At 31.2% G+C, this 12,024-nt stretch overlaps 1 protein-coding gene across 1 annotated transcript; it reads right to left on the bottom strand.

Moving 5' to 3' along the window:
• Positions 1-2,679: 2,679 nt before the first annotated feature.
• On the bottom strand, positions 2,680-7,139 carry LOC145274106 (uncharacterized). Its single transcript, XM_080127281.1, has one exon. It carries the CDS (start codon positions 7,137-7,139, stop codon positions 4,278-4,280), a length of 2,862 nt encoding a protein of 953 aa, XP_079983407.1. The 3' UTR covers positions 2,680-4,277.
• Between the last annotated feature and the right edge of the window lie 4,885 nt (positions 7,140-12,024).

Genomic DNA, 12,024 nt, shown 5'->3' with positions numbered 1-12,024 from the left:
ATATATAGATATTAATATATATATGCATAGTTATAGATATATATACATATATAGATATTTATGCATATATAGATATTTATATATAGAGAGATATTTATACACCTATGAATATATATATATATAAATATATATTAATATGTATATATATGTATATATATAAATATATATATATATGCATTATATACATTCAAAATATATATATATGTACATATATATATAAATATAGGTATACATATAACTATATATATATATAAATATATATATATATATATATACATAAATATATATATAATATATAAATACAAATATAAATATATATATATAAATATATATATAAATATAAATAAATATATATATAAATAAAAATATATATATGATAATATATATATATAAATATATATATATGTATATATATAAATATATATATAAATAAATATATAAATATATAATACATAGAAATATATATATAAATATATAGAAATGTATATATGTAAATATATATACATATATATATATATAAATATATATATATATAAAAATATATATATAACATACATATATAAATATATATATATGAATATATATATAAATATCTATATAATTATATATATAAATATATATGTAAAAAATATATATATAAATATATATATAAATTTATATATATATAAATATATATAATTTATATATATAAATATATAATTATATATACCTATAAATATATATATTCGTATATATATATAAATATATATATATATATATACATATACATTTATATATTTATGAATATATATATATGTATATATATACAAAGATTTATATATATACGCATTTATATATATATGTATATATATACATATACATTTATATATATATGAATATATATTTATATATATACATATATGTATATATATACGCATTTATATATATATTTATATATATTCATATTTATTTATATATAGATTTAGATTTATATATATATATTTATATTTATTAATATTTATATATGTATACATATATATTTACATATATATATATTTATATATATATTACATAAATATATATATTTATGTATATATATATTTATATATTTATGTATCTATATATTTATATATATAGATATTTATGTATGTATATATATATATTTATATATATATAGATATTAATATATATATGTATAGTTATAGATATATAAATATTTCTATATATATAGATATTTATACATATATAGATATTAATATATAAATATGTATATATTCATATGCATATATCATTATATATTTATATGTATATTAATATATATTATATATATATATTTATATATATATAAATATTTAAATATATATATGTACATATATATATGTATATATATATATTTACATATATTTATATATATATTTAAATATATATTTATATATATATATTATGTATATATTTATATATATATATATATTTATATATATATACATATTTGTATATATATGTACATATATATATTTATATATATATTTACATATATATATATATACATATATATATTAACATGTATATATTTATATTCATATATATACATATTTATATTTATATATATACATATTTATATATATAGTATATATATTTACATATATATATATATATATATATTTACATAAGTATATTAACATGTATATATTTATATATATACATATTTATATATATTATATATATATGTATATATATTATATATATTTATATATATATAATTATATATAGTCATATATTTATATTTATATCTTTATTTATATATATATATTTATATAATTATACATACTTATATATTTATTTATATATTTGTATTTATATATTTTTATTTATATATTTATTTATATTTATATATATATTTATATATATATATATTTATATATATATTCATATATTTATTTATATTTATATTTATATATTATATATATATTCATGTATATATATTCATATTTATATGTATATATATATATATATGTATATTTATATATATTTATATTTGTATATTTATATATATATATTAATATAAATATATTTATATTTATATATATATATATACATACATATATTTTTTACATATATAATACATATATATATGTATATTTATATATATATGTATATATATACATATATATATATTAATATATAATTATATATATACATATATATATTTATATATATATTCATAGATATATATATTTTTAGATATTTATGTTTATATATTTATATTTATATATATATGTACATATATATATGTGTATGTATATATATACATATATATATATATATAAATTTATATTTTAATATGTTTATTTATATATATATTTATGTATATATATATTTTTATATATATATTTGTATATATATAGATAGATATTTATATATATATATTTATATGTATATATATTTATATATATATACATATTTATACATATATAGATATATATATAAAGAGATATTTATATATATATTTATATATATAGATATATATACACACATATATACATATATATACATAAATTTATTCATGTATATATATAGATAGTTGTATATATATATATATTTATATATATATTAATATATATATATATATATATATATATAAATTTATATATATACCTATATATATATATATTTATATATATATATATTGTGTCATTCGCTGTGGGTATGTATATAATTAATATATATACGAACTCTGGAAGGACCGATCAGCGAATGCGGTAGGCTATTGTTCTCCCTTCTAGAATCCAAAGCGCGCTGAGGTTAGATGGAATAATGTTTCCATTTTGATATTTTATATACATCAAATAACAAAGAGAAGAAAAAAAAACAAACAGTGGATTATATTTTAATTTCAAAATCACGGGTGCATCACGCGCGATTCTTCTTTTATTATTAAAAATATGAAATATATGGAGAGGGAGATTCTCCTGGTTCTTTTGTTTTTTTTTTTTGTTTTTTTTATAAAAAAAATGAAATGTCATATTACTCATTTGTATATATATATATATATATATATATATGCCAATTCAATATATTGATGCTGGAATAATAATCAATCATTCCCACATTAAACCGGAACTTGATTCCTTTTTTCTTTTTTTGTATATTTTGAAAATTAAATGTCACATTACTCATTTATATATATATGCCAATTCAATATATTGATGATGAAATAATAATCAATCATTCGCACATTAAATCGGAACTTGATTCCCTTTTTTCTCTGTTCATAGTGCATCCGCACTTCATGATATACAGAAGAGGAAATATCTGCACAACGTTCTCGATCTCTTCCGAGGATCATATTGGTTGCTTTCTCTCTTTTTTTTTACGTAATTAAAACCCCCGCTATCAAAAATTCTTTTTCATACTTGTCGTATCGCCTTCCGCGTTAAAGGAAAAATGCCTGTATTTACCTTAGGTTTTCCAGGTTCATATTCCTCTTTCTTTTTTTTATCTTGGTGGGGTTAAATCGGTAATTCCTCTTTTTTCTAATTCCCACGTGGTGCACTGCGTCTATCCCATTTTTCAATCTTCGCGGCAACTGACTCTTTTTGTTTCTGTTTCTTTTCTTTTGCCGCCTTAGTTATCTCCCTTGGTCATCGCTCCTGCTGATATTCTTTCTCTACGTTCTCTACGTTCTCTCTTTCTCTCTCTCTTTCTCTCTCTCTCTCCCTCTCTCTCTCTCCCTCTCTCTCTCTCCCTCTCTCTCTTGTCAACGTTCCGTTTCGACGGGTTTGTTTGCCTTTTTCGTACGGATCCGTCACACCATCCTCCATAAAAGAAAAAAAATTATCAGAAAAATTTTTTTAAATCCAGTCCCTGGATTGCGTCTAATTTATTTGTTCATCTCAGCATCTTTTTTTTTTTTTTCTATTTTATATCACCTGACAACGCGAAAGCGTGTCTGCTACTTTGTTCTCTGTTCCTTTGATATGTTTTATTTTCAAAGGATATTCCTATAAAATTAAAAACCAATTTTGCAGTCGTCTATTTTTGTTTCGCATTTTGCTCAAAAATGTGATTGGGTCATGGTCGACATATAGTTCAATTTGATCCTTCCCAGATGTGAGGTATATTTCAAAGTTATCGATTGCAAGAATAACCGCCAATGCTTCCTTCTCGATAACGGAATATTTTTTTTTTATGTTTATTTAGCTTTTTTAAGAAGTAGCTAATTGGTCTCAAGTTTCCTTTATTGTCTAACTGTAATAATACAGCTCCTACCCCAATATCACTAGCGTCAGTATGCAGAGTTAAAGGTTATTAAAATTCGGGGCTAATAGTACAGGCTCCTCACTAAGCATTTTCTTTATTTGCTCAAAAGCCTCTTGGCATTCTGCCGTCCATTTGAATCTGTTGTTTTTCTTCAGGAGATCCGTTAGAGGCGTGGCAATACTTGAAAAGTTCCGACAGAATTTACGGTAATAGCCGGTCATACCTAGAAATCGTCGGGTTTCTTTTGCTGTTTTAGGTCTTGGATATTCCTTGATATTCAGTATTTTTATTTCACTCGGACTGATATTTCCGTATCCGACCTTGTATCCTAAATACTTGACTTCAGCCTTTCCGAAATCACTCTTCTCTAGATTGATCGTCAATCTCGCGTCATTCAGCCTCTTGAATACTCGTTTGATGATGTCTAGGTGTTTCTCCCAATCATCACTGTATATCATGATGTCGTCGATATAGACGCTTACGTTCGGAATTCCTGACAGGCATCGATTCATTAATCGAGTAAAGGTGGCTTGGGAATTCCTCATCCCAAACGGCATTACATTATAGTGATATTTGCCTCCTGGCACTACAAATGCAGATTTCAATTTTGCTTCTGCTGTTAAAGGAACTGACCAGTACCCTTTAAGTAAGTCGCACTTGGTTATGTATTTAGCGTTGCCGATTTGATCAATGCAGTTGTCCATCCGAGGGATGGGGTATGAATCTGTTTTCGTAACCTCATTCAGCCTCCTATAGTCTGTACAGAATCTGACTGATCCATCCAGCTTATCCACTAGGACGCATGGGGACGCCCATTCGCTCTGACTTGGTTCAATGATGTGGTTCTCTAACATGTACTCAATCTCTTTCTGGATGGTTTTCTGCTTCGTCGGATTGACTCGGTAAGAATGTATTCTTATCGGTTTCTCGCAAGTTAGTTCCACATTGTGTTCAATGATATTTGTTTGCCTGGGAACATTCGAAAATAATCCAGGTACTTCCTGCATAGCTTCCTTTAACTCAGTTCTGTCCTTCTCCGGCAGGTGTTTGAGCTTGCTATCGATATTTTCCATAATTATGGAATTATTTAATTTCATTGGGATGTTCTTAATTTCAAAGCGATCATCTCCATCTTTTTCCCTTTCTTCTGTAGTAATGACCTGCCCTATGGGACGTTCAGGGTCATTCTTACGTTCTGAATATTTTTTTAACCGGTTCAAGTGACATATCTGTATCCTGTTCCTCTTTCCGGATATATTCACTTTGTAATTTTGGTCGTCGACTTTCTCCAATATTATATGGGGTCCATTAAATCTTGCTTCAAATGGTGATTTAATCGAGGGTGCAAGAACCATAACCCTGTCGCCTCTTTTGAATTCTCTCCCCTTAGCCTTCCGATCATATAATTCTTTCATTCTGGTTTGATTTTTCAGCATATTATTTTCTGCGATATTTCGGCATCTTTCCAGAGTATTTTGCAACTTCGTAACATAATCCCTTATGGGTTCGGCCCATTTATCTGAATTTTCCCATTCTTCTCTAATGGTTTTTATCGGGTTTCTCATTTCTCTGCCATATACCAATTCGAAAGGGCTATACCCCAAGGATTCTTGTTTAGCGTCTCTTATGGCAAACAATACGAACGGCAACTCTTTGTCCCATTCATTTTTCCTTTCTATACAGTGTGCTCGCAGCATGCTCTTAATGGTAACATGAAATCTTTCCAGCGCTCCTTGCAATTGAGGATGATAAGCGCTCGATGTAACGTGCTGAATTCCCAACGTTTCTGTCACTTTTTTTAATATTTTCGACGTGAAATTTGTTCCTTGATCAGACTGTATAGTCTCTGGTATCCCCATCTTTGTAAAGAAATTCAATAATTCCTCGATTATTTTTCTAGCAGAAATATTTCGCAGTGGTATTGCTTCCGGAAATCTTGTGTTAGCGCACATTAATGTTAACAGATATTGATGTCCTGTCCTTGTCTTCGGCAAGGGTCCTACGCAATCTATTAGTATCCTGTCGAACGGTTTCCCGGTTATGGATATGGGTTTAAGTGGTGCTGGGGGAATTCCAGACTGTGGTTTCTCCGCCGTTTGACACGTTTTACAAGATTTACAGATTTCCTTTACACTTGTTTTTATTCCGGGCCAGTAAAAGTGCCTGGTTAATTTTTCGTAGGTCTTGTTCACACCTAGGTGCCCAGCTAGTGGAGCCTCGTGTGCTAACCTTAGCATTTCTCCCCTATAGTCACTTGGTAAAACAATTTGGCATCGCATATCCCTTCTACTTCCCGGTAACTCTTGACCGTCGTATTTCCTTTTTAATATTCCTTCTTCTATAATGTATTGCTGTTTATACCGGTCACTTGTGGGCTTGTTTACTTGCTCAAATAGTTTTTTCACGCTGGCATCCTTTATCTGAGCCTCTTTTAATTCCTCTCGTGATTCCTTTAACATTATGACTCCTCTGTCACCGACTTGGTAGAATGGCGTTGCCTCTCTGCTTTCCTTATGTGCCGTCGTTTCTCGTTCTCTGTTCGTTTTTTCTTTTCTGTTCCACAGATTATATGCTCCCATACTTCGTCTGGGGTCATATCCGTCTATCTCGTTTATTTCTATGTTTACATCATTCCCCAGTAATAAATCTATGTTTTTCATGGGAAGTTCATCTATGATTCCCACCTCTATTATCCTCGTAATCTTCCCTGCCTTTAGCTTAATCTTTATCACTGGTATTTTCATATCACATCCTTCTACTCCTCTGATCACCACGTGGTTGATAATTCTGTTTCGGGGCGCCATCTTTCTTAGAATCACCGATTGCGCGGCCCCCGTATCCCTTAATAATTTTATCGGTATTTCTCTTCCATCTTTCATTATTATCGTTCCCTTTCTCATGAAAGGTTTATATATATCGTATTTTGGCACTGACGAAACTATCCTTGTGGCTTAGTTCTCACATTGTTCCTTAATTCGGTTCCTCGATTCGATCTGCATTGACTTGATATATGTCCTATTTTTCCACATTTATAACACATGGGTGGGTTCATCCTCTGTAGCTGTGTTGGTCGGCCATTCCTTGAGTTATCTCCTCGCATAGTGACTTCTTTCGGTTCATTTGTCCGATTTACTATTTGCAGTTTATTTCTTTCTTTCCGACGGGATATTATATATTCGTCAGCCAGTGTTGCTAGCTCACTGCCTGATTTTGCTCCTTTTTCATTTAAGTGTATCCGCATGTCATCAGGTAATCCATTTAAAATTTCTTCGATCAGAATGAGCTGTTTGATTTTTTTCTGGGTCTCCGTTCACCCCTTTTGAATCATACCATTTATTCATCGCTCGTTCCTTTTTCTTGACAAACTCTCTGAACGACTGCGTTTCGCTTTTCTTTATCGTTCTGAATTTTTGTCGATAAGCCTCTCGTATTAGTTCGTAACTGCTCAGTATGGCTTGCTTCACTGTCTCATAATCTGCCCGTTCTTCGGCCGATAACGCTGTAAAAGCTCTTCGTGCTTTTCCTGTTAACGTGCTCTGTATAAGTGTGGTCCATTTTTCCTGTGGCCATTCCATGTTGACCGCCATACTTTCAAAATGTGAAAAGTATTCGTCTACGCTTTCCTCTGTAAATTTAGGTACTAACCGTATCTGTTTCGCCAAATCGAACCTGTCTCGGTTCGTTTCTGTCGTTGCCTCAGCCAACCTGATTTCTCTTATCCGAATTTCCTGTTCCATCCTCGCTTTTTCTAACTCGACTTTTGCTTCAATTTTATATTTTTCTAACTCTAGCTGTTCCCTTGATAATTCGCTGTAGTCACTGTGCCATTCATCTAGCGTTTCTGGCGCAAAGATCTGTTCCTCCACCATGTGCTCCAGTATTATCCCAATAATTTTGTTTTTTCTCATGGCCATTTTTGTTTCTAATTCCAGCCTCTCTCCTACTGCAATTAGCTCGCTTTTCTTCATTTCTTCAAGCTTTTCGAGAGACGGTTCATTTAGGAATGTCTCCACTTTTCCTGTAGCCATTTTTCTTTTTTATTATTTATCCGCCTATTTTTTTTCTTTCTTTATATTTTAGTTATTTTCTTTTCTTTTTCAAGAATTTTGTTAAACAAAAAAAATGTTTTCTCTGACGCATATATATCACCTGGCTATCAAGCCCCCTTTATGTGATTTGTTCGCACGACTGGTTGTCCAGGACAGTATTCAGGTTCTTTGTTTTTTTTAATATATATGTTATATATATATATATATATATATATATCAAGGACGAGCCCCCATCTGACATTCGCTGTGGGTATGTATATAATTAATATATATACGAACTCTGGAAGGACCGATCAGCGAATGCGCTAAGCTATGGTTCTCCATTCTAGAATCCAAAGCGCGCTGAGGTTAGATGGAATAATGTTTCCATTGTGATATTTTATATACATCAAATAACAAAGAGAAGAAAAAAAAACAAACGGCGGATTATATTTTAATTCCAAAATCACGAGTGCATCACGCGCGATTTTTCTTTTATCATTAAAAATATGAAATATATGGAGAGGGAGATTCTCTTGGTTGTTTTGTTTTTTTTTTATGAAAAAAAAATGAAATGTCACATTACTCATTTATATATATATATATATATATATATGCCAATTCAATATATTGATGCTGAAATAATAATCAATCATTCGCACATTAAATCAAAACTTGATTCCCTTTTTTTGTGTTCATAGTGCATCTGCACTTAATGATATACAGAAGAGGAAATATCTGCACAACGTTCTCGATCTCTTCCGAGGATCATATTGGTTGCTTTCTCTCTTTTTTTTTTTTTTTACGTAATTAAAACCCCCGCTATGAAAAATTCTTTTTCATACTTGTATCGCCTTCCGCGTTAAAAGAAAAATGCCTGTAATTTACCTAAGGTTTTCCAGGTTCATATTCCTCTTTCTTTTTTTTTTTTTTTTTTATCTTGATGGGGTTAAATTGGTAATTGCTCTTTTTCTAATTCCCACGTGGTGCGCTGCGTCTATCCAATTTTTCAATCTTCGCGGCAACTGACTCTTTTTGTTTCTGTTTTTTTTTCTTTTGCCGCCTTAGTTATCTCCCTTGGTCCTCGCTCCTGCTGATATTCTTTCTCTACGTTCTGTACGTTCTCTCTCTCTCTCTCTCTCTCTCTCTCTCTCTGTCTGTCTCTCTCTCACTCTCTCTCTCTCTCTCTCTCCCTCTCTCTCTCTTGTCAACGTGCCGTTTCGACAAGTTTGTTGGCCTTTTTCATATGGGCCCGTCACAATATATATATTTATATATATATATATTTATATATAACTACTTCATTTATTCACATAAATTTAATATACGAAAGTATAGATTTATGCGTAAACTTTAAGTATTTACTTCAAAAGTGCTCAATACGTAGGTAGAGCTAGTTAGTAATTTATAAAATATATATGGCGATTAAGCTACACTGAATATTCTGCATTTCATCCAACTATAGGATTCGTCAGGCTTATGTGCGAATTCTGTCGTTGCTTCTTGTTTTTATATATGTTGAGGATTTCTAGTTGGCCAATCAGCTTTCTAGTCTCCACCGCGCCCCTTCCTATCAGCCAATGGGCATGCATTTTATCAAACAAAGGATCTGTTTTAGAACTAGGTTAGTGGTTTTAGGTGGCCGTTCTCCTTTTCTTTTTTTTTTATACATATAAATATACGTATGTGTACACAATAATGCACATATATATATATATATATGTGTGTGATCGTTTATGTATATTCATGTTTATTTAATTTATTTATTTGTTTGTTTTCTATTGTTATTGTTAGTTTTAGAGCTATTTTGTATCGCTATCCTAGAGTAAGTTTTATTTTGTGAACACAGTTGTTTGCTATTTCCCGCCTACAGTTTAATAGATTTTGAGGTTCTTTAAAGTACAGGATAGAAAATTTTTCATGGAGGCATAATTTACATGGGTCGTCTAAATGTCTGCATGTGGTAGCTTGTCTCATTATTTTCCATTCGACTACCGGCGAATGTCCGCTTTCTTTGAGTTCCCAGTATTTATTCGCTAGTGTTGTTTTTATACGGTGTTTTTTATTTTTGAATGTGCTTTTGTGGTCATAGTATCGGGTTTTGAAATTGTGGTTAAATACAATGACTCCACAACTCAATCTTCACTCTTCAATCCTGCAGTCCAATGCACTTCTGACAGCAATTGCTTCTACCAAACAAAAAAGACACCCTCTCCCAAATACAGGCTTTTTATAGGACAAAACCGTCCAAAGTTATTTGCATACTCTTCCCATGATCTCTAGTCTATAAATAGACGCAGTGGCCATTCTCTTCTTCTTCTTTCACTCTCTGAAGCGGGCGTTGCCAGTGGTAAAAGGTTTGCACGATTTTTTTTTTTTTTTTTTTACTACACGCCCCCATGATCATTAAAGATCATTCACATCTCATAATCCCGTGTCCAGAGCGGCGCATTGCGTTCTCTTTGCGGTCTCTGCATCGGCACCGGTTCATCTTCATCACTCCCTGGCTCAGTACCACCATCCTCATCACCTAAATGGACCACACGCCTTAAATCTAAAACATGTCGTGGCATTCCATTGACACTTAAGTTGTTTGGGGATTGCACTCCTGTTCCCCACTGCGTTGTGCATCGGGCATTAGGCGGTTTCACCCAAACTTCTTCTCCTATTTGGATTCTGGCTGGTCCTTGATCATTAATTTCCGGTGACATGTCTCTAGGATGTCTCCATTCGTAATTAAAGATTGCTCTATGTGGCACTGTGTCATCTCTTTGCCCGACCTTAGGGGACATGTTGTACCAAAATGTGGCCTCTTCAGGCGATATTCTTCCTCTCTCAGCTATTGCTTTCACGGTCCGATGATGTCGCTCCACAATGCCATTTCCTCCAGGTCTGTAGGCTGCCCTGTAATAACTTTTAATCTTCCATTTTTTTAGCATCGTCTGAAAGATTTCTGAGCGAAAACAGTGCCGTTGTCCATTATCACCTCCCTTACTAGACCTCGTTCAAGCATCACCTTTTCTAATTCAGTTGCAACTGCAGATGCGGCTTCCACTCGCAGTTCCTTCCATATCGCCAGTCTACTTGGCCCACAATCAATTATTGATAAGTACGCTCCCCCTCGGTAGTGTGCTATGTCAATAGCTAGTCTCGTCCAGTTCGTTAAAACTCCAATTTCCCCAGGATTATGTATATTTGGGGCAGGATCGATCGATTGACACCGAACACAGTTCTTTACTATCATCTGAATTTCTTCCCGTTTTACATTCGGATCCACTTGCCTCACCAAATATAATGTTCTCTCCACTCCCATGTGATGCATGTCATGCAACTCTTTAATTTCTCCAATTTCAAGACAGCATATCGGCGCCTCCTCTTTCTCAATTAACCACTGTTTTTTATCCGTGTTAGCGCATCTGCCTTGTTTCTTTCAGAAGGCACAAACACTGCTTTTATCTGCAGTTTCAATTCAGACATCAACTCTCTAAGCATCCCTAATCTCCGCTTTATTATCACTTCTCCAGCACCCTTTGTTCGTATTCTGCCACTCTCCTCCACAGTAGAGTTCACCCAACTGAGTACAGTGGCTGAATCAGTTCTTATTTCAATATTTGTCAGTCTCCATTTGATAGCCAAATTGACACCCTTTAGAACAGCATCTAATTCAGCTATGTTAATGTGATTAAAGTCATCACTTTTCCTCAGCCAAGTTGCATCTTCCGCCACCACACTGCCAATCTCGACAACCACGCCAGTT

The sequence above is a fragment of the Euprymna scolopes genome, unplaced genomic scaffold (genome assembly GCF_053919585.1).
Source record: "Euprymna scolopes isolate OS-2025 unplaced genomic scaffold, ASM5391958v1 sca26, whole genome shotgun sequence".
Lineage (NCBI taxonomy): Eukaryota > Metazoa > Mollusca > Cephalopoda > Sepiida > Sepiolidae > Euprymna > Euprymna scolopes.
The sequence above is the reverse complement of the archived record's forward strand: the minus strand, read 5'-3'. Positions and strand labels throughout refer to the sequence as shown.

What these genes read in the sequence shown, in the direction of transcription:
- LOC145274106 (XM_080127281.1), bottom strand. Translation starts at nt 7,139, where the DNA reads ATGAGAAAGGGAACGATAATAATGAAAGATGGAAGAGAAATACCGATA.